Here is a 24,304-nt window from a genome sequence, read left to right on the forward strand (position 1 = left end):
TTAAAAATAACAAGCCCCAAGACAGAACAAAGATAGGAAATTATAAGCTAAAACAAATTGCTTTTAATTAGCCCAGACAGAGGGGCATGGCAACCCCACTGTTTCACTAACCCCATTCCTGAGACAGCTCCAGCAGCAGGCATGTTGTGTTACACCCTGCCTGCTCTGCTGAGCAACCCTCTGGCATTAGCACAGCCGTGGCAAGCAGGGCAACACATTTGGATTCAGGTACTCAACCTCATCTTGGACTCAGCTGTACTGATACATAGCTGAACATGTGGACCTGGAGAAATACAAGTGATCTGCAGCTACTTCCCCTGCCATAATTTTTATGGTGCTCACAAATTATACCCCACAGCAATCACAAAACTTCCAGCTCTTTTTGCAACAATTCAGAGCAATGTTGTATAAGGGCTTTGTTTCAGGATTCCCCAGAAGCACTACACGCAGCAGCTACTACTCTATTACACTTGCTCCTGGAGAAACCTGCCACTAGTCCCTTTGCCTTGTGCTTCCCTTGGGTTTTCCACATGCTGGGCTGGAGCACAGCTCTCTAGCCAGCATCCTCAGCGTTTCAGAAAAGCAGCAGCACCCAGTGCAGGTTCAAAAAAGCAAAAAATCACAACACAGCTCCACACCAACCACAGTGGCAGAGGCTTTCCTGGTTCCCTACCTCACTGTTTCCACCAACACCACCTTCTTACCTCGTCCTCAGCTCAAATCTACACAGGAGTCTAAAGCAGTTCGACCTCCTCTCCAAGGTCTTCTACTGTGATGCAGATTCCAGTCACTTTCTTTTCAAAGCCAAGTGTTCTGTTTCCTCAAAAGCCTTCAGGTAGCAAAGTCTCTCTTTGGCTCACATTTAATCCCAACAGAAGCATGAGTGGCAGTGAGATGCCGGTAAGGCCCAGGATGAACCATCTGTTCTATTATAAACATCCTTAAGAGTGCTTCTTTAATCCACTTACGGTGCATCTTCTTCAAATCTTTAAAGTTTTACAGCAGGTTGTCTCCTGGCCCTGCAAAAACCTCATTCAGCCCTGCTAGAGAAGCTGTGAAGTCAATTACCACAGCTAATGGCTTTGTGCACACCACCTGGGCTGGGGCATGGCCTGGCATATGCTGCCTTCCACAGCACTGGGAGCCTCTTCTGTTGGGGTATTGGTCACATCTGCAGCCCATACTACAGCACAGATATAGGTACTTACCTCACCTTGCTGATACATCCCAACATGGTCAGTCTTTCATGTGTCAAATCTTTCCCACGTGAGAGGGGATCTCTTATGCTACTATCATTCAATTCTTTGTAGCATGTGCTTCAAATCCACCTGGGGCTACCAGAAATCAGAGGGTAGGCATGACAAGCTGTAGTCACCTATCTATTCTACCTGCCCTTTTCCAGTCTATATAAACCATCAGCAGTTTTCCTATTTTTCTTTCCCCAAGACACCATCCGTCCCCCATATTACCCATCCCTGCTTTCTCAGTATACCTGTCCCCAAATCGTCCAGCTGGCTCTTCTTAAGGAGAAGTGTGCTTCCCTCCTCCCAGAAGCACGCTGCCAGGCCCAAGCTTTTCCTTCTCTTCATTATTTGGTTTCTCAAGAGCTGGCAGCCTTCAGTTTTCAGTCATAGGATCATTTAGGATGGAAAAGACCTCTAAGATCATCAAGTCCAACCATTCACCTAACACTGCCAGGTTCACCACTAAACCATGTCCCTAAGCATGTTCTCCTCAATTCCCCTTGCAACAGTAGGTGCTCTGCCATTCCGTTCCCATATTGACATTTCCTCTTCTTCCCATCCTTGTACCCAGTGCTGGGGACTTCACCTTTTGGACTCTGGCCTGAGACTGTTATTTCCAGGAGCTACATCATGGCTTCTGTTTACACAGTGATCAGTTAGTCCTCAGATGATCAGCTGAGCAGGCCTGTCTCTCCATTGCCCTTAGTGAAGACTGATCAGTGCCAGAGGGGCTACTGCCTTCCATATGCTCCCATCCTTGACTGAGCTTTTAAAAAATCTGATTACTCTTGTTTAGAGTATAAAACTACAACATTTTGTAACTTTAAAAAGGAAGTCACTGCTCACCACGCAAGCAGAAAGCTCTCTTTGAACGGTCCTTCACTTCACAAGCCACAAATCACAATGTGTCCATGACATTAATTACAGCATTTTGTGTAGAATTCAATTAATGTAAATAAAAGTAATTACAATAATTATTGCTACTGTGGTGCAATCATATTACTAATTGTGCCCTCTCAAATTATGATCGCCCTGACTTGCATTTCTGGTATCAGCTCTGTCTTTATACATTCCCTACCCCCTTCCCCTTCAAAGGGAGAAAGACCAAGAAATTTCCTCCCTCACACTCAGCATTCCACCACCTACCAGCAATCTAACCAAGCTGTCCTGTTCTGACCTGCTAGTACAGATACACTAATCTTGTTAGGTTTAATTGTTCAGGAGACAAATAGAGCAGATATAGCTGGGGACAAAGCAGAATTTGTAGCTCATGGAGTGCCTTCTATTATGTAGTTACAGATCACATTTTTCTACCAACAACAGTATTTTCAAGTTTCTTGTAAACCACAAACTGGGATGCAGTTTCACTTCAAAAATACAATATAATAATGCTTCCTGAACCCTCTAGGCTAGGAACTCTGCAGGTATTTCACACCCACACAGGACAAGTAATTACCAGTCAAATGTGGATACAGCTTCAATTATTGCTCTATAACTATGTTTGTATCTACATTTGTGTCTAAATCACAAGGCAAATATGCTCTGGAGAGGAAATCACAGTCCCTGGTACACCACTTGCCTGAAGCAAACAGTTATACATCTACCCTTGCTAGGAAGCCACTTTCCTTCCAGTGGAAATAAGAGTGGACGCAGATGAGAGGGTGGAGAAATGATATTACTTATGTGGGTGACATCTCAATACAGCATCAAGATCTGGACACCCACCCAGTTGCCAGCTATGAAGTACTCTGAAGCTGTACTGCTGAGATCTGTGCTATAAATAGACTGACACCTCTCTGTGGTGTTTTACTCTGTGAGCTTTCTCCTCAGCATGGCTAAGCAAACTGGGAAATAGGATGTTAGTCAAAAAGTCTTCAAGAACTGATGGCATATAAAGTGTTATACAGAGCACATTGAAGCAGTTACATTATGGTGTTCCAAGTGCCAAAGGTTATAATTTTTCAGACAAAATGTGAAATGCAGGTTCTGTTTGATGTGACCATTGTCAGCTTTTCAAAAAGCAGAAGCTTTACTTCCAGCAACACAACAAAAGTTCCTTATGTCACCCATTTTTTACTGTTTTTGTAGAATTGTTTCATACTATCTTGTAGCTGCATTTTATGCGTTCTATGATTTAAAAAAAAAAAAAAGCCAAAAACGTGAGCATGCAAAACCAAGGGGTGAGGATGTTCTATAGTAGGTCTATAGTAGTTTTTATCCCAAATGTGTTAGAATACAGTTACAAGAGAACAATTCTGTAGTGCAGTAGCATCCAGCACCCTATACATTTAAGAGAGAAAATCCTGTGCCTAGAACTCACCATGCAAATATCTACTGCTATTACTTCATGGAGATACACCATCACTGTGTCACAAGCAGCTGCTGTAATTTCGTGACAGAGTAGAGGTTTCTTATTAGGATTGACTGCCTTATCAGTGTGGCTGCACACACTGTGGATGAACACACACTGCTGGGTTTATCCGAGCTCGTACAGATCTCTCCCAACACAACCCTTCACTGTGTGACACAGACAACCCGTTCAACCTGTTCTGCCCCTCGAGGAAGAAGTTACACACAGGGCAAGCCCAGGTGTACCATGCTGGTTCCCAACCTCACAAGACAATCTTGGAAGACAGCAGTTCACATATAAAATATTGTGTGTATGCTCATATTTAGAAATCAGATCTGCGCTGCCTGCATACCCAAAGCACTCCCTGAAGTACAGAAGAAATTTGTTACAAATGTTCAGTGAACAAGGCCCTTTGTTATTATCAAAGGATGTCATTCATTTAAGCTGCTACGTGATTTTTCTTTATGGCAAGACAAGCAACCATAGACTTAGCTACAACTGGAAGAGCAATAAAAATAATAATTAAAAAAAGAGTCATTTTTTACAGACTTAGTTTTTGAAAAATAAAAAAGGGTCAGGGAACCTCATCTAATACCTTGCCAATTCATTAAAAAGTCTGTATCTTTGATTTCTCTAATATACCAATGAAGAGAAAAGTTAACAAATCTCTACTGAAAGAGGACAATTCCTCTGCTGCCACAGAGAAATATGCTCTTTAATATACCATGATTTAAGAGTTTTTTTGCACTTGGGTCTGCTGTTTGTAAAAGGAGTTTTAAAATCACATCATAACTTACTTCTTATGAACACTTACCTATTTGAAATCACTACCAGGATTTTTTCAAGCAAAAGGGCATCTGTATTATCTTAGTACTAGCTTATTTAAATGGTCAAGAGCTTCCTGTAGAATAGAAGTTACAGAAAATAAGTGAGGAAGAGAGACACTGGGCTAAACCTTACAACAGTTAACTAATTTCAGTATATGAAAATCCTATAAATTATTTCAAAATCTTCGCAGCATCACACACAAATGGGATTCTCTCAAAAATAAATGTTCTAAAATATGTTTTTATTTGCAAGTCATTGCAAGGACAAAAAAATCTACAGGTCAGTGACATAGCAATAATTTATTTTTTTGTTTTACAGAAACAACTTGGCAATTATTTACCTTTCTCCAGTCAGTTTTTTAATGTTGTATTTACTGTGAGACAAGCACTTCATTAGCTTTTACCCATGAACTGGAAAAGTGCATTTTAGTGCAGTTTCTGTATCCTTTAGGCCAATGCCATCAAAGCCCTTTTGTATTCTCTAGATAACTAAATCTGCTTGACTCATATAATCTCATTTCATGTTTCTTCTGATTAGATTGCTTTTTTCACTCTTCAGCACTAGGGGAATGCTGCTGCACGTCTTCTTCTCAAGAACCAGCCCAGCCAGAGACAGCTGCTGCTGTTTCTCCAACTGACTAAGGCTAGCTGGATAAAAATAAATTTTCTTCTTGTCTTTGATTGTCTACACCACTACTGTTCTACATAAGAAAATACCTGGTATAATAACAAAACGCTTTTATTGAACAGGACTACTAGTTATTATTATTTTCATTTTAATAACTCAGGCATTGCCAAGACCAACTCCACAAAACACCATGAGGCTAATTCTGGCAACTTCACAGGTCTCGCAATTTAAAAGGCTGAAGATAGCCAGAAAGCAGTAGGAAATTAACAACTATCTATGGAGGTAGCCAAGATAAGGAAGAACATTTAAGTTTTTTGTCCTCAAAGTCAGAAACTATTATTTCTCTAAAGGAAATCAAATTGGGATCCTATGAATCCTTCACAGTGCTTTCACCCAGAGCAGCAGTTAATAGCTGTATTATGGAGAATTACATTATTGCCTAAATTCATGAATTCAAGCTATATCTTCCTTGTAGCTCACTTCCTATGACATTCTGTATCTCCTATTTTTACCTCAAACCTTAAATGCTGTAGTACTTACCTTTAAAATGGAAGAAGATGCAGAAACTGTGGAGGGTATTTAAATGAGAATGAAGCATTATGGTCACATTATTGACCACAACACATGTAATTACATGATCTTCTTCAAAAGCAGTGTAATAAGGGGGGGAAAGAAAAAGGAGACAATATATTGGGTACAAAAGAAGTGTAGTAGGGATTAAACCCCCAAAATACAAGGTAACCTTGCCTTTGACAGGTGAATTACATCTACTTCCAGTAGATTTATGGCTTTCTCTCTAGGCTTCACTCCAGCGGCCTTTGTCAGCTTGACAGACACACCTGTACATTTTGAATTGAACTGCAAGACAAGGAGATGAGTTTCTTCTTATATTGTACAGAGATGATTTGTGCATCAAGTGTTGTAAGAGCTGTTAAGGCACCTACAGCATTCCTGGGAAGTATGGGATGTTACAGCAAAATAAAAGTAAAGAGCTACACTAGGCACTTGGTGCGTATGCACATAAGAAATTGTTTGCTTGCACCCATCAATCTAGAGAGCAACAGCCTGCAGAAGGAAATCCAAGTCAGTGCCCTGTTCTGCAAATCCTGGAAATCATTGGGAGTCCAAGAATTGAAATAGATGTATTTTATATATACTGGACAAGGAAAATAGCAAAGATATACAGACAAACTTGCTCATAAAGAAATCGAAAAACTTCCTTATGTACTAAATATCCCACTAGCAGAAAAGGCAATTTGGTTTGTGACTAAAGAACTATGCTCAAAATCAGACTTTGTTCCATCTCTGGTCTGCTCTGTGATCTAAAAGTAGGTTATTCCAATGACTTGCTTGTCTCAGTTTTTCCTCCTTAGGAAATTAACAAAAATCAAGTCTCCTTTGCAAACGTTTGGATTTAAAGGTGAAAAGTACCATTCAGGCATATTATTAAAATAATCTGATGAACTAGGAATGGTCACATTATTTTAGGAAGTCTATGAACATTCATAGTAGCTATAACACATTATTGTAATACACAAGAGTAACATTTACAAACAGCTTATATCCAAGAAATCAACAAAGAAAGAATTAAAGGAAAGACACAGAGTGGGTGGGCTCTTCACAGAAACTTACAGGGCACAAAATTACTAAATGCTTTTTCCATACAGCAAGGTATCATTGGCTGCTAAACTTACATTTTAACATTTATAGCATATTTTAAAGTATTATTTATAACACCTCTGCAGTTTGCCTTACAGCTTTTATTGAACAGACACTTAGAGAGGTTTTGGGGGGTTTTTTTGGTAATTACAGATGAGATTCAAATAAAATATTAAAATAAATACGTTACCTGATAGAAAAAATATTTTAATAGAGAATTAAAAATAAAATATTTGTACCTTCCTACAGCAAGGAACTACATCAAAAACCAGTAACTCCTTTGAAGCTGTAAAACTTGCTTAAAAAATCAATGAAAAAAAGTAACTTAATAGAGAATAACAACATTTCCTTCAAAGCAAAGTGGTGACGGAAATGGAATATTTTTTTAACGAATTTTCTTAGGCTCATCTTACAACAGAGTAGTTATGAGTAGACGAATTGTTTATTTCAGAAGAATTTATACATATAAGCATGATTGTATAAAGTTCACACGCAACAGATTGTGATAAGAATTTGTATATTTTATTATCACTTACTTCCACCTAACTGCACACAAAGAAATCATTCAAATTATGAAGAAAGCATACTGGAATGTTGATTTTAGCAGGTTTTTTTTTCTAAATTCCCCTCTGTAGGACTAAAATATTGATTTTTAAAGGGGATATTTCTGAAACTTAAGTCGGAAACTATTATTTTCATAGAATACACAATTCTTGAACATTTTTAAAGTACTCAATGTTTCTAAAATGTTATGGAGTTGATAAACAGTCATAAATTTAACACAGGTTCTCTCTAATTAAAAAAGTGGTTCTCAAAATAAATCAACAATTCCCTAGTGCACTTATAAAGAGAAAAGATCAAAAGCAGGAACTGGTATCTTTCCTTCCAGTGTTAATTAGTAATTAAAAATCTTAGCTTCGTTAGTACCTACTCTGAAATGGTATGATTTTTTTTTCTTCTTTTTTGGTGGGGAATGGGGATGTTACACAGACAAATCCTGCAACAAAAGTCATGAGAATTAGCTAGTTTTGAAACTGCTTGCCTTCATCACAGCTAAAAATGGATATGAAACTGTATTATTCTCTTTTAAATACACATCTTACTTGTAGACCTCAGCTTTCAGTTGGTCTTGAGTTACATGTATTGCATAATTCTACTGGCCAAGTAACACCCTTTCTCTATGACAGTTCAGATATGTCTGATAATTTTAAGTAGAAAAAAAAATATTAGAATAATTTTTTTGCCATCATACAGAAGCTGACAGCCTCTACTCTTTGGATCAACAGGAAGTCCTAAAGAAGAATTTCCTTGTATTTGGGGCAAGAAGGACAGGATGGGCTTTGCCACCGTTTCAAAACCGAGTAGATTAAACCAATGTCCCTGTATGGATTTCAAGTGTCTTCCATTTGCAATTTACTTCATGTCTTCAATATTGATTCCGTTTTCACAGCTCAATATTTCCTGCATACAAGGTAATCATCAGGATAGCAGTAAACCCCGTTAGTAAACCAGCATTCTGAATAAGGAAGAATGTAAGATCCGTCTTCCTTCCCGTCACTTTTTCCCGCAGCATATCATTCATCTCTGGGAACTGAAAAAAGGGATATTTTTAGGTAAATATTGCCATCTCGTGGTAGCATGCTTAATTTAAGGCATTAAGAGCTGAATCATATTGCTGCTCTGGACTGAGCATTAGAACTAACAGAGGGTGAAGGCAGTCACAGGAGGAAGTCACCCTAATTACCCTGAAAAAACACTCCACCAAGGATGGTAAAATGAGATGGTGTTTTGCTCCTCTCTACTGTGACTTCATCTGGTTGTGTCTCATGTAAATTTTCCCTTTTTGATTCCAGCAGCCTCCTAGGTTCCAATTGTTGGTCCATGTGATGCTAGGAGCGGCTGCCCTCATACTGCTAAAGGTTGTGTTCTTCCTTCACTGGTGTAAACAGAGAAATCCTTGTTCAGGAAACGGAAGATTAGGATTCCTCTGCTTTATCTAAAGGCAAATGGAGTGAAGATGAAAACACAGACAAACCCTCAGAAATCAGAAACCTTTTACATGTGGAATGTCTGGTGGGCTCGTGAGGTCAATCAAGGAAGAGGAGGAAGATGACTGGTGTGAAAGTGGTGGTAACACATGCCATATGACATTAGAGTGCAGTGAAGGGATTCTCCATTCCATAACATACATCTTAATGGGTAGCACAAGAGCAAAGGGTGACTGATCTGCTGCTACTGCAGAAGCAAAGACACTTCCTCTGGAGCCAGTGGAGGTGATGGCAGAAGAGCACAGGCATGAAGTTCCCTGCATGGGATGATTCAGGGTATGTGTTTGCTGCAGGTAAAGCCATATAGAGTGGCTTTTGAGAAATAAGCGTTAAAGTATTCTCCTGTTCTCTCAAGAGTAGTATAACCAGAATACAAGGAAGACAGTTTATTTCAGCCCTAGTTAGAAAGCCTTCAGGCTGAGTGACTCAGAAACTGTGTCTTTCTTTGATTTCACAACAAAAACAGCCATTGAAGGTAAATCAATCCTTGAAGAACAGGCTAAGGTTAGCAGGAAGTGCCCAAACCTTCCCAGAAATTGTTCCAGTGCTCTGTCATACTCTTGCACAAGAGTGCAAAACCAGATTAACTTCATGCCATACAGCAAGGCTCATGTGTGCACACACCTCTGTGTACATTCCCACCTGCCCACAGCCTCCCCACACAGTGATCCTGTTGGGAGAGGTTGGACTATGCCACTACAGGAAGAAAAAAGAACAGCAACAAGAAAAGGAGGAAGGCATGACATTCCAATTAATCCTACCTGCTTCTGGACAAGCAAACCAGAAGTGTGTGAAAACCGTAAGAAAGTGGAAAGCCAGATCTCTGTACAGAGCACTTCAATACCCTATTTCAGACTTTTCAAGGGGAAGAAAAATTCAGATAGGTAACTGATACAATCCAAAAACCTATAAAAAGAAAGAGAGGAGAGAGACAGGGAGAGAGACAGATAGAGAGGAATAGAGAGAACAGAACAACAGATAGAAAGAAAAGAATGTTACCTACTTTGATGGATTTAATAACAAATTTGAGGCACTATAAATTCATGCCATGAATTTTACACGTCACAGTTCAGTACATTACTATTCATTATATGACTAAAGCTAAATGAAAAGCATTAGCAATTAAGGTACTGCAAACTTATAAAATAAACTACTTATATTGTTTATAACTCTAACAACATATTAAAGCCTATACTATTACCTAAGCTGTAACAGTATTTAATGAAACAGTCACTATAAATACATGACAGTTCTTAAATGCACATAGAACCAAACTGGGGTCTCAAATCTTTTCAGATTCAGGCCTCACTCTTCCAGTTCTGCACTCAAATGGATTCTCATGTGGCAGATGTAAACACCTTGGCACCTGTTGTATCTGTTCCTACAACACTGAACTAAACACAATAAAACTTAAGACTCTTGAAAGACCTCTCTCATTTTGAGACAAAACGTCATCATAAAAGGAAATTTTGGAATATTGCTAAGTGCCTGTGAATCCAGATTTTTTTCCCCAACGTCTAAATATGATCTGGATTTTAGCACAATTTCTTTTCCTTATATCTTCTAGCACACTTTGAAAAATAAATGATAGACAGACTATTTTGAACAGAGCTCAGCAAGGTTGTTTTTTTTCTGAACCATGAAAATGAGGCTGGCACTCTTGAATTTAAACCAGGATAGAATTTAAATCAGGTTTTTCGCTATCATGGTAGTTACACAACACCTTTCATTCAACTCAAAACTTAACTTCATGCTGTTTACATTTCTTTTTGCTTTTTTTCCACAACATGGCTTAAATAGACAAATGAACCTTTTAAAAATAATAAGGTGAAATACTCCAACACTTTAAAATGCTGAAACAAAGTGTTTATACACTTTTTACTCTTCGATTAAACCAGGCCAAATTCATGAAAAATTTGTCTCTGTCTAAAACCCCTTCTCAATAATAATATGATGAGGTGAAAGGCTTTAGTGTTTCATGAATAAACATAATTATCTGTGCACCTCCATTAAGGGTTAAAGTGATGATACTATTATTATTATTATTATTATTATTATTCACTGGCATGAGAGGGAGAAAATACTAAATTCTACTGCAGAGGCTTAGTGGAGTATTTGGTTTTTTGTGGAGAAATAAAAAACTGAAAATGAAATTATATCTCACCATATCGGCCAGAGAGATGTACAGGAACATTCCACCAGCTATAGCAAAGATGATGTTAGGAGCAAAGTTGTTGCCTACTAATATTCCAAAGGCCAACCCAAGGTAACAAGAACACGCAGATAGGAAATTGAAAAACAGAGCCTGCCGAGTACTCATTCCTGCATTCAGCAAGATGACAAAATCCCCTAAAAGAATAAAAGAAGAAAAAACATCTTCATAAAATGATACTGTGGTTATTTTTTGATTCCAAAGGAAGTCTGAAGAAAACACATGATTTGTATACACATTATAGCCAACCCTGTGTTTTTCTTCGTTCAAGTACGTGATGAGGATTTCCCTTCAATACTAAGGAAACTGAAATATTTTAAACAAATAGTGATGCAAGATTGAGGTAAGAGCACAGGAACTTAAAACTACCTATGATCATTTTTTTGGTTTAAAAATTAGTTTATACAACATGATATGCATCATATATTAACAGGATAATTAATACCTCTCCAATATACAGCCCCAGCTTCCATCCACCTGCATTTGGGAACTTCCTGTGCCAGATGTGGATTTTGGTGCTTGAGAACTTTTCGATGAATACTTTTTCCACTCATTTGTCTAAACTTTCTTTCAACCTCTGCCAACTTTATGCCAGCATGACCACCTACAACAGTGATTTCCACAGCAAACAACATGTGCAATGAAGTTCCTTACCCAGTTCATGAGGAAACTCTTCACACAAGATGGCTATGGAGGTGCTAAGCCCTTGAAGCAGAGACAAAGTGAAAGAAGCCCCAATAGCCAAGCCATCTATGAAATTATGTACAGCATCACTCAGTGTCACCATCCAAGCAATGGTCCCAATCTTTGACAGTGGAGGCCCCTTAAGACACTTGCATAAGCTGCTTTGGATGGCTTCTTCCTGAAAAAAAATACAATAAAACAATTACACAAAACACTGTGAAGAAGCCAATGAATCACGCTTCTGTCTTTAAATGAGTGCCAAGTATAAACTAAAGCACTACTGCATATGGAGACCAAATTGCTTGGTCCAAGAAGCAAATGGCACAGCAGCAGCACCAAATGTTTTCTGTTTCAACAAGGTAACATGTAGGGCCCAATCGCCCTTCTAAGTGCAAAGTGTCACCTGGATGCCCTTCAGCTGAGACGGGAAGCAGTTAAGGCCACAGTGGTCTGAATGTCTCTCTGGAGTCTCTGTCAGATAAACACAGTCCCAAGCCTCCTCTGCCACCTCTATATAAGCATGTATAGTCAGAGGGATCTGATCTCAGTGACTGGCGGCATCTGTATTTAAAACAACTGGCAAGAATTCTATCTATGTGATATATAGAATGTGTTTATACTGTAGAATGTGTCTACAGTATAGACACATTCAGATATTCCATAAAATTTATTTCTAATTCTGGGCCATGATAATCAAGTCCAGCTATTCAAATTAGCTTCTACAAAGTGAATGTTTAATACAAACATTGGTGGCTAATTTTGACTGCACAATTAAAGGCTCAGAGCGCAAAATCAACAGGCAAATATAAAACTGCAGTGCACATACACTCAAGGGATCTCACTAATTCTTCCAAGAAGAGGAAGCAATTTATACATGCATTGCCAAGAAATGAAAAACCTGAAGCACATAAGAGAAACTGCCATTTTAACTGGGAACACAAACAGACCTCCCCTAAAAGCTCCTGGTGATCCATTTGATAAATTTCTGTACACACACACTCTACTTATAGAATATTTGCAAGCATTATAATATTTCTCCCATTAAAAAAAAAAATTACTTATAAAGCATTAACTAGTGCTTACTTACTGGAATACATAAGCAGTAATATATACATCTGTGTGCCCACAGACAAAGGTATCACAGAGTAGGTAAGGTTGGAAGGGACCGCAGTGGCTCATCTGGTCCGACCTCCCTGCTCAAGCAGGGTCATCCTAGAGCACATGGCACGGGATTGCATCCAGATGGTTCTTGAATATCTCCAGTGAGGGAGACTCCACAGCCACTCTGGGCAACCTGTTCCAGTGCTTGGCCACCTGCACTGTAAAGTTCTTCCTCATGTTCAGGTGGAACTTTCTGTGCATCAGTTTCTGCCTGTTCCCTCATGTCCTAGTGCTTGGCACCACTGAGCAGAGCTTGGTTCCGTCCTCTTTGCACCCTCCCTTCAAAGGCTTATAAGCATTGAGGTGCCCTCTCTGTTGTCTCCTCTCGAGGCTGAACAGGCCCAGCTCCCTCAGCCTTTCCTCGTAAGAGATGCTCCAGTCCCCTCATCGCCCCTTGTGGCCTCTGCTGGACCTGCCCCAGGAGCTCCATGCCTCTCTTGCGCTGAGGACCCAGAACTGGACACAGCATTCCAGATGTGCCCCACCAGGGCTGAGTAGAGGGGCAGGATCACCTCCCTCAACCTGCTGGCAATGCTCTTCCTATCGCACCTCAGGATCCCATTGACCTTCTTGGCCACAAGGACACACTGCTGGCTCCTGGACAGCTTGCTGTCCACCAGGACATCCAGGTCTTTCTCTGCAGAGCTGCTCTCCAACAGATCAGCCCCAGCCTGTGGTGGTGCTGGGGTTATTCTCCTCCAAGTACAGGACCCTGCATTTGCCTTTGTTGAATTTCAGATGCTTCTTCTCTGCTCATCTCTCTAACTTGTCAAGGCCCTTCTGAAGGGCTGCACAGCTCTTTGGGGTATTGGCCACTCCTCATAGATTTGTGTCATCAGTGAAATTGCTGAGGAGGCATCTGTCCCTTCATCCAAGTCCTTGATGGATAGGTAAAACAATACAATATTGAACCTTGGGGGACACCTTTAGTGACAGGCCTCCAATTACACCCTGACCCACTGAGATCTGCCATTCAGCCAGTTTTCAACACACCTCACTGTCCACTCATCCAATCCACCTTCCTGAGTTTGCCTGTGAGGATGTTGTGAGAGACAGTGTCAAAAGCATTGTTTAAGTTAAGGCAGGCAATATGTACTGCTCTCCCCTCAACCACACACTTTGAAATAGAATGATATAGAGGAACACCTCCTTGTTCTTATGAGAAGGCCAAAGAGTATTCCAAGAAATTTTCTTTAGTTATTAAAAACAACATTGCAAATTGTTTTAGTTTTGCCATATGCAAAGGCTACCAGGCAACTGAATTTTGAACTTCAAGGAAATAAAATGATTAATAAATTCTTGCAAAATCTTTAATGACAGAGCTACAAGGTCTGTCTCATGATTTGCTCACGGGACTCTTATCTGACTACATTCTTGTATGTAGGAGCTGCCTTGGGACAGGAAAAAAGTTCAGGTCAGGAATTTCTGAGTCAGGTGCCTATTGCACTGCCTGGAACCAGTAGATAATAAAGCCTTGGTTGAGTAGTGCCAAAACTGCCACAAAGCAGCTCCTATTCAGTCCACAGGAAGTTCTGAAATTATACTTCTATGATGCAAAAATGAGCAATGGTATCAAAAAGTCAGGAATTTCCCTGCTGGCTCAAACACATAGGTTTTAGACTTGTGCTACATGCTTGCCTTTAGTTTTTGAAGGCTTTCCTCTCAACATTTCCTCTAACACAAGCAGTGCCAGTCATATTTTTGAGATTATTAATTTGTACCGGTACTATTTCCATTTGAGATAGGATCACTTGTGAGTAACAGACCTGTCTCTTAATCCACAAAGACAAGCTGAACGTCACTTTATGAAAGAAGTATTACAAAGCTAGTCACACAAAATACATAAGAAAACCCAAATACAAATAGCAAAGCTCTTCCACCAATTCATCCAGCTTCCTGAGCTAAAGATCTGTTCCGTATTTTCTTCTGTTCCCTGGTGACCGTCCTTCAAGCTGACTGCAAAGTGGAGGAGGCATTGTTGTGTAGATCATCCTGATTTCTGCCTAAAGCACATCATCTTTCTTGGACATGTTTCTAGCTTCCCTGAGGACAGGGAATTTGATATAATGCACAAATTTTCATTTTAAAGAATTCATCCACTTCTTTTCCACCAAAAAGAACATTTCAAGTAATTGCAATTAACTTAGGGTACCAGAATTGATTTACTTCTAAAAATTACTTTCTTGATCCAAACTTTCAAAATGCAGAAACAGTTTCTGAGAGGCTTCGTAATATATATATATATTTACTGTGTAGTTCTGAAGTATCAAAATTCTTGCATGTAATCCATTCTAGACAATGTCTTGACGACTCCTCTAAATTATATAAAGTACAATGAAATTGCTTTTCTGGATTTACATTCTGAACTTTGCTAGATCATGTATCCAGTAGATGAATGAGTAATACATATTCTTCATGTTTAAGATAAGGCACACTACTGACAAAAATACCCTACAAATACATAGGATTTCAAAGCAAAAAATTAACAATGTCTGTCTCTGCAGGACTATTTCCACTTTCCCATAGTCAGACATCACAAAAGAGATGCCAGCTAAGGAGCTCTCTAATACCCAGCTAGACTGTCAGGTTTAATTTTTATTAATTATTAGTGCAATTCTACCTCATTTGTATCTCCACAGTTTATGGTAAACCAAAGATGTCTTTGGTATTTTTGCTCTTCTAAACACAAAGGGTTTTTTTAAAAGTAATGTCCTCTCTTTTGTTCCCAAACTTAAGAAATTATACAGAGACTCTTATTTTATCCTACGATATCTCAGATTACTATTGCTATTTCCAATGCATCTCTGATTCCCTCAGACATGAACCTGACATGTCCTCTGGAAGTGCCCACAGGACCAAGAAGGAATCCTGACACTGCCTCCAGGCAATAAAGAAAGGCACTGTAAAGTTTTGTTATGCAGCTCTAACAATGTGCACTCAAGAACACAGACGTTTCAGCAATTTGTCTCTGAAATAACTTTCCTTCAAAGTTTCTGTTGTCAAGACATATTTCAATGCATAGTAGGCACAAACTTTGGGTAGAGCACAAAGGTTTCCAAGGTTGCAGTTACTGCTGCAAGTGAAAACAGAAAGTGGGAGACTAATTAAACATTTACTCTGGCAGTCAATCTCTTTTTGCATTAAAGGAGAGAATACAGCTAGATCCCCATGGTTGAAAAGTTACCACACCTTGGCACAATCAGGCTTCAAACTCCCTCCTCAAAGCTTTCATTTTGATTTCTGACTACACTGTATTTGCCCTCTTTAACAAGCTGTCAATTATGAGGACACATTAAAATTCTCTTGGATACACATTAGCTTATGCCAAATGGTTTTGTCTTAAATACTACATTCTTGTAAAGTTGAATGAACCTACCCTCGTGTCATTACCCTAACTGCTCCAAAGCACCTCAGCTACATTGGCCCTCCCCTGACAAGGCCCCTTTAAACCTCACTGGAGGAGAACAAGAGTAACAATGGCTTTTTTGTTGCTACCCACAATATCATAGAATTGTTAGGTTGGACCTCTGAGATCATCGAGTCCAACCATTAACCTAACACTACCAAGTCCACCACTAATCCATACTCCTAAGCAACACTTCTATGCACCTTTTAATCACCTCCAGAGATGCTGATTCCACCACTTCCCTGGGCAGTCTGTTCCAATGCTTGACAACCCTTTCTGTGAAGAACTTTTTCCTAATATCCAGTCTAAACCTCCCCTGGCACAACTTGAGGCTGTTTCCTCTTGTCCTGTTACTTGTTACTGGGGAGAAGATACCAACCCCCACCTGGTTACACCCTTCTTTCAGGCACTTGTAGAGAGTGATAAGCTACCCCCAAGCCTCTTTTACTCCAGGCTAAACAATCCCAGCTCCCTCAGCTGCTCCTCACAGGACTTGTGCTCCAATTCCTTCACCAGCTTTGTTGCCCTACTTTGGACACGCTCCAGCACCTCAAAGTCTTTGTTGTAGTGAGGGACCCAAAACTGAACACAGGATTCGAGGTGCAGCCTCAGGAATGATCACTTCCCCAGTCCTGCTGGCTGCACTGTTTCCATGCAGAACAGGATGGCACTGGCCTGGGTTCATGTTCAGCCACAGGTTATCTGACACCAAAATTTCCCTGCAGCCAGCCTTGGCTCCAGAGTGGCTTTTACCCTGTTACTTTCAAGAGGATTCAGTACAACATATTCTCTTCCTGGATTTTCAGAAATGGAGGAAGTGAGAGTGAAAGGTGTGAATTTTCATAAGAACAGTTAAGTAGAAGAGAAGAATCTTTGTCAAATTTTAAGCTCTTAAAGTCAAGGCTGCATGTAAAAGGAGATGTGAGGGTATTCCAGAAAGGATCTTGGGGTGACCTGCAATACTTCATGATCATGAGCACCACATCTAAACTAGCTGCTAGAAATGAATCCTACATAGTTACATTTTAATACTATAATACATGGTTTGATTTTTTAATGTTTGCACCATGTATAAGCAGATGCCTAGCCAAAATGTAATACTGGAATAGGTCCAGATAAAACTTCTGGAACAGAGGACACCAAAACAACATCCATACCACTGGAGCTGACTGTCTCCGCAGAGAGCAGAGGGTTCTTTTATTTGTTTTATAAATCTACAAAATACAACTTACAGACACTCATAATACTAATTCCCTCCTGGTGCCCATGAAATTTTAATAATTAAGTATGTTTCTTCTAGTTTTTAAGATGTCCATTATCCACCACACTTCACAACATTTCTATAGTAAGGACAAGTACAATTTTGGTGCTTTAACTGTGTGCATCAAATGCCCTGTGAGCCTGCAGGGTCAATGCAGAGCTCCCAAATTTTCTCCTGGTTGTTAGGGACTGCCTCTGGCTTTCTCTCCTGTTTGCTCCTCTCTGCTCCCCACAACCAACTTATGGGCTTATAAACATGGGTGGCAAACCAAAAATCTCTACAATGAAAAAGTCTGCCTTAAGATATCCGAGATTTTTTTGTATGCGTTTTTAACTTTTTTTAATAAGGGACAATACTGCTCCTCCCTGCACAGTACTGCTCCTCTCTGCACACAGAGAAAGACTAAAGAAGCACAAAACATTCTCTTCCTAAATCCATTTTCTTCTCAGACAGAAGGAAGTTGTCTTTGCAGTATGAAAACAAACACAAAGAAATACAGAGAAAAAAATCTGAAAGATAATAATACTTAAACCAGGAGGAGTGGCTTCTGCCTCAACATATGACCTCCGTGATTCCCACAGTATCCAAATACACTGAGTTATCACAAGCAGTGCTCACAATATACTGCATGAAAGTCACTGTACCAGTTTTTGTCTTTAATCATTGATTCAGAGGAATCAGGTTCTCACACTTAACAGCTTTATGTATTCAGGAACAAAATACAGATCATTTTGCATGATCAACATTACCGCAACAGTGAAACACACTATCACTCTTTAAGCAAAACAGCAACAACAACAAAAGCAAAATTAACCAAATTGTCTGATTTAATACATCTCTCTCTCCAACCCATCCCAGCACTGATATAACATAGCCCTTTCTGTTGGCTACAAACTGAATGCATCATTCAGCTTTTTAAAGCTTGGCCCAAAACCCTCTATTTTTTTCATATGGTTCAACCAAATTATAAGATGTAAGTTTACAAAAACTTGACAAAAGCAATAAAAATTCATATTCACTCTCCCCTCAGATATGCCTATATAATTGGCAGAGATAAAATAAACAGACACAATTTTCATACCTGTGCTGAGACCACACTGATGCTGTCAAAACCAAGATTTCCATTGGTCTCTATGACAGCTGAATTTGCATAACACGTGCCCCCATTGCTGGATGATGGTGGTTTGGGTGGGTTAGTCTTATCCTGAGAATGATTCTCTTCTCCATTTTCAAAGTAATTATGGCCAGTCTAGGTGACAAATAAATAAACAGGTAGCTAATTAAAACAAAAGCAAAATAGCAAACATAAGAAAATAAAGACAAAAAGGAAAAAGCAGGGGGAGATCATATTCATGCTGCCTTGCTTTCAACACCAAGTGATTGCTGAAATGAGAAGCATTGAACGTTTAATTTTTTAAATGAACTCCAAACATATCTATGTTCCTAACTTATCTCTTACTTTTAGCTAATCAAAATACATGGGAGACTTTTGATTTTTATACCTTTATGTAGAGCCTCCCAAGCCAACCTGACCACAAGTGACCAATGTTTGCTGGTTATTCATGGTTGCTCATCAAATAGAGCTTATTAGCTTTTGTCAACTGTTTACATAAGTAAAAACAAATGCTTTTTTCTGTTTTTATCTATTACAAATAAGGGACAGTTGATCATCATAATTTTCAGTATCAGCAAGACTTTGGGAGGAGGAAACTTAAGAGAGGTTAGAGTAGGAAGACAGGGCAGTTTCCTTTCACAAGTAATAAGCAGGGAGGGTCAAAAATTTTGAGGCACCCTTCTCTGAGACAAATTCAGCCTCACTCATGTGAGCACACAGAAGACAAGTACTCTGACACAGCTCCTGGGCAATAGGAGACAACTGCAGTGTTCACTGAAGCAGGTCTGTGTACCAGGGCATGGGGAAACACAGAGCTGAAGTTACTGAAGGTCAGAGTCAGGCCCTCTCAGCAGAGTTGCACTTTGCAGATGACCAAGAAGGTGTATGTGTCACACTGATTTCTCCAGCCCAAAGGGGAGCTCCACAGGCAGACTTCATTCTCTCCACCTCTTACGTATTTCCATGATTTTCTGATGTGTTTAGCTACCACAGCAACAACGTGGCTGTTGAGAGCAATTGGAGCATATACCAGTGAGAGCAGACCACACTCACGACTGGGATTCCATTCCCAGAGCTGCTTGTGACTCCCTCCCAGTTGGAGCATATACCAGTGAGAGCAGACCCCACTCACGACTGGATTCCATTCCCAGAGCTGCTTGTGACTCCCTCAAAAAAGTGAGATTTCTTCCCCTATTCATATGGATTTTAAACAGATATATCAGAACACAGAGTAAGGCTGAATTCCTCAGATAAAATAGAAAAAAACCCACACATTTTATTCACCCAGCAAGTATCTCACAAAATATGACAGGTGCTTTAAGGCAAGGCTCATTCAGTTAGTGATAGGTTTCATTACCTGGTTATAGAGCTTTAGTATCACTTTAAGAATCCTTTCCACAAAGAAGAGAATATAGAATCCGCCAAACACAGCAACTGCTTTCTCAACGTAGTTATCTACTTTTGGGTCAAACCCAAATGCCTAACAGTGAAGAAAAAAGCAATGCAAATTAGTCTGTAATCTTAGTACATTTCCAGAAAGACAAACAAATGTCACACCACACAGATACCCCTATATTATAAAAACTGCCTCTATACCAACCATCAGTTTCCAAGAGATGAAATAGTGAAAGATACTGATCTTGTTACATTTTTTAAACTTGGATGAAATGTTAACAGTGTAGCCTATTAAAGCTCACTGCAATTTTATCAAATGTATTTCTCTTTCTGTCTAGAGGCCGAATAGCCCTTGGTCCTTCCCAATGAACAACAAGACATGGATCTTGATGGCTCTGACACATTCCAGAGAGGGATCATAACTAATGGCACTGAAACCCACACAAGACTCTTTGGAGACTGCAACCCACATACAGAACCCCACTCCTGCATGATTTTAAAATGAATACACTTTAGAAACTAGTATGCAAACCAAATAATGATTTCCCTTGCTTACCTCTGGAATGAGCTGGAAAATTGCATTAGAAAAGAGAGTACCAATGGCCAAGCCCACAAAGTAAGTTAAAACCTTGGGGAAATATGACTTCTTTAAGAGAGGAGTTAAAATCAATCCCAGAAGTGATGCCAAGTTAATGATAGTCACAGCCAGGAACCCAAATCCCCAAACTGTGGATAAACAAAGAGAAACACAAAATATTTTAGTATAACACCCACTTCAGTCTGCTTGTGATTTCTCTAATCACTAAATTGGCATGGAACTGGTAAAAGAATGGTTCCTTTGTTGAAATTAAAACACACAAATATAAAATTCTTAAAATGCATAGGCAGTTAAGATGCATACCTGCAGAAAGGAAATATTTGAAAACACTTTCTGGGACAACCATATTAAAAATGGAAACCGTGCTAGTAGAATATATGGGCTGGCCTGTCTGCTGCTAATAAAAATGAGGTCTCTCTACAGTCAATGAAGAGTAAAAATTAAGGATTAGGCCACTAGGTGAAGCAGCTATAGCATAGAGAAAAGGCAAAGCTTCTTTCTAGTCCCAGAGTCAGATCCAATTGCCATTTACTTCTAAGAAAGTAGAATGACAAAAAGACTGTTTGTCTTGGCTGTACTAGATATAAAAATCCTTCCTGAAAAAGGATGACTCCTTCAAATCACCCTGAGGTGGTATCTCAGTTCCTCACACTCCTCCCTCCTCCTCTCATTCAAAGAAGTTCTGCTGGCTGAAAATGCTGCCCATCACTGTTTATCAATAGGTGAGGTGATAGATAGCTGATAGTTGAGACAATTATAACAGAGAAATGAAAGTGCATAAAAAAAGAGGTTCCAGGTTCAAAAAGAAGGATATGTGATTTAAGTACACAATGGGGAAAACCTTTCCTAAGAAGCAGTAAATGCCCCAGGGTTCAGCATAATTTTGTTTCCTTCACCATAAGCATAATCTCAGATATTTAGTGTTCAGGCACCAGGACTTGTACAAATCCATACCATAATTATTCTGGAGCCTGAACTTTAGGTTGGAGAGGTGTGGTGTGGTTGTTGTTGTTGTTGCTCATAAGCATTTACAAAGTTGTGCCTCTATGGACAACTTTTTCCTGGTGACATCGCAAATCCCTGTGAGTACACAGAAAAACTTCAAAAGTTGTACTAAATGGGCCTACAAGGGTGCCTCAAGTGATGCCACAGAACTACAAAGTAATCCACACAGACAGAGGGTTTGTCTTTCAAAATTAACCACAAATAATAATCAATGCCAACACAGTGCTGCCTAGATGAGACCAGTTTCGTATAATCCAGAAAGCTGCATCATTATAAGCTTGTATGTATGTAAAGAAGTTACCATAAATTCCTCTCTGCAGAGCAGAAACCAACAGAGCAGATTATGATCTGATACTGCTTTCTGGAACACAACTGGCAAACACACCAAACTAGATTCCTCACCTGCAACTGGGGTGGCCCTACTCAGTACAGAGTCACAATGTTTTTATAAAATGAATTTAATATTATGTCAATAACAGAAAGCATTAGAAACATTCAAAGCAGTTGCAGATGTATCAATGCCAATTACAACATTAATTTGCCAATTTTGAGAGAGCTACACAGGGAGAGGGAAAAACACTAAACTAGATATGGGTAGGTTCACTGAGCTACATAGACTAATTTTTATTAAACTAAATTACAATTAAGCTCGTGACTATATTTTTGAAATCAAATTTATAATAAATGGGCTTCCAATGTCATCATGAGTCAGAACACTGCCTACAGTTTGGGATTACTACAGAAGCACAAGAGTCTTTTAGTTTAGTGCATGGACATCTACACATATTCTGTGCAAAAATGTACATTTTAAACTGAGTTGACAAAATTCCAAGACAACCAATGTTGCCAAAGTTCCTGCATTAAGGACTGTATTTCACAATATCATGTATGCACTGCTGCCTTTAAATGGTTTTATTCATTAGGACTCCATGCACACTAGTCTTTTCATGAGTCCACACGTCTCAGAAAGCTGGTTGGTCTGACTTTATGTACCAGAGCAGGGCACTCGGACGCAGCGTTACTTCTTCCCCTGAGACTGATGGCTCAGTCAATTTTTGCCAACTCCCATTATTCTTTCTGTCTCTAAACTGTAGCCCCAATAAAGAGACAGCCAAGATACCTAAAGGCACAAGAAATCCAAAAAATAAAACTGCAGGTGCGCAGGTAAGATGCAGATTTCTTGTGCTGCTACCAAGGGAGGGGCAGGGAGAAGGCTGCCTTGCTTATCTGGCTACTGGACATTGCTTCTGAGCTGGCCAGATAAAAGAAAAACAAGAGGGATGGTCTAAATAGCTTAGGAGGTTAACTGGAGGTCAAGGATTCCACGTACAACCCAAAAAAAAAGAGAACAACAGCCCCAGCTCTCCAATGCAGATATTATGGCCTTCTTGGCAATATGTGTCTCCATATGATACAAGCAATCTAGAACAGTCGTGCTAAATTGGTGCCATGGTTTCAGTGATTACTCAATTAGAATTCTAATCTTTCACTGACACAGCAAGGTGCTATGTTTTAGGAATGATCTCTAATTCTTATTAAAGATGATCACCTATATTAATCAGAATGTTATTAATACCAGTATTTCAAAAGTTATGAAAAACACTTCTGTATCTCTTCTTACAAATACTGACACCCTAACTTTTAACATTAATTCAACTGACTCCCTTGGAACAGTAAATTTATTTGGAATACTGACTCAAATAAACGTCATTATACATTTGATCCTTATTAGTGCAACAAGGGATTTCTTTAATCAGATAAATCTTCCCTGTCCAATGCTTTTTACTGCACTGTACAGTTCTGTGCACAATAAATACAGAAATAATAGTGAGAAATAGAAGAAGAAAGAAGATTAAGGCTACTTACCATGTAATGATCTTCCTCATGGAGGAGTAATCACAGATGACATGAAAGCAGGAGTCAGAATTTGGAAGGAATATGAGTATTTTTCCTCAGCAAATCAGTTACTGGCTTACCTGACAGTCCCCCTGCAAATAACTCCACACAAATGCAACCCAAGTAATTTTACCTTGACCTGCCTCCACATACGCAGATTCCACTAAGTCTCATTTCCCACTGCAGATCATCTGGACAAACTTCCCTTCTGTGCTCCCATCTTCTGTCCTATTAACCAGCTATTAGTGAGAGTCCTTGTTTCAAGACACAAACCATTATCCAAACAAAATGAGTCAGAAAGGCTCTTCCTTAAGTAGGCAAAATATTCCATAACTTGCCAGTCAGTTCTTTTACCTTTCTTACAGCATTTTAAACAGATCACTGTCAAGAGATACCAATTTTGTTTGGATAGCCTGCTGACCTAAAACAGCAGTTTATGTTCCCACTTTGGAACCATATCCTCCAAAACAAGACACTCCTGTTATTTACAGATAAATGCTTACTATTCCTCTAAGAAAGCCCCACTCCAGTTGCAGCATTAATGCAAGTAATAGTAACTAACCTTGAAAAGAATGTGGTTTAGATGTGTCCACGAAGATTTCCTGATGACCACAGGGGTGAAAAATTAGCTGTTGCAAAACAGCAGGACATATTGTAGAGAAGCTGGAATTTGATACATGACTGTTGTTCGGTATCCCATGCAAAGAAAAGATTTCTTCACTAGTCAAGCACTGAAACAAAAAGGGGTTTTGCCAACTTAATACATTAATGCAAACCAAAATATTAAGACCTACAGCAAGAAATTCAAGAGTTACA

At 39.3% G+C, this 24,304-nt stretch overlaps 1 protein-coding gene across 1 annotated transcript in view; it reads right to left on the reverse strand.

Moving 5' to 3' along the window:
• Positions 1-4,706: 4,706 nt before the first annotated feature.
• SLC39A8 (solute carrier family 39 member 8) overlaps positions 4,707-24,304 on the reverse strand; it is a 28,128-nt gene continuing 8,530 nt past the window's right edge. Inside the window, exons 3-9 of the mRNA XM_017736728.1 lie at positions 24,051-24,219; positions 20,546-20,715; positions 19,952-20,074; positions 18,562-18,729; positions 11,623-11,830; positions 10,921-11,105; positions 4,707-8,299 (exon numbers count right to left, since the gene is read on the reverse strand). Of these exons, the coding sequence (XP_017592217.1) occupies positions 8,153-8,299; positions 10,921-11,105; positions 11,623-11,830; positions 18,562-18,729; positions 19,952-20,074; positions 20,546-20,715; positions 24,051-24,219 (1,170 nt within the window). The 3' untranslated portion in view covers positions 4,707-8,152. The remainder of the gene's footprint in view (positions 8,300-10,920; positions 11,106-11,622; positions 11,831-18,561; positions 18,730-19,951; positions 20,075-20,545; positions 20,716-24,050; positions 24,220-24,304) is intronic.

The sequence above is a fragment of the Corvus brachyrhynchos genome, unplaced genomic scaffold, assembly GCF_000691975.1.
Source record: "Corvus brachyrhynchos isolate BGI_N302 unplaced genomic scaffold, ASM69197v1 scaffold175, whole genome shotgun sequence".
Taxonomy (NCBI): domain Eukaryota; kingdom Metazoa; phylum Chordata; class Aves; order Passeriformes; family Corvidae; genus Corvus; species Corvus brachyrhynchos.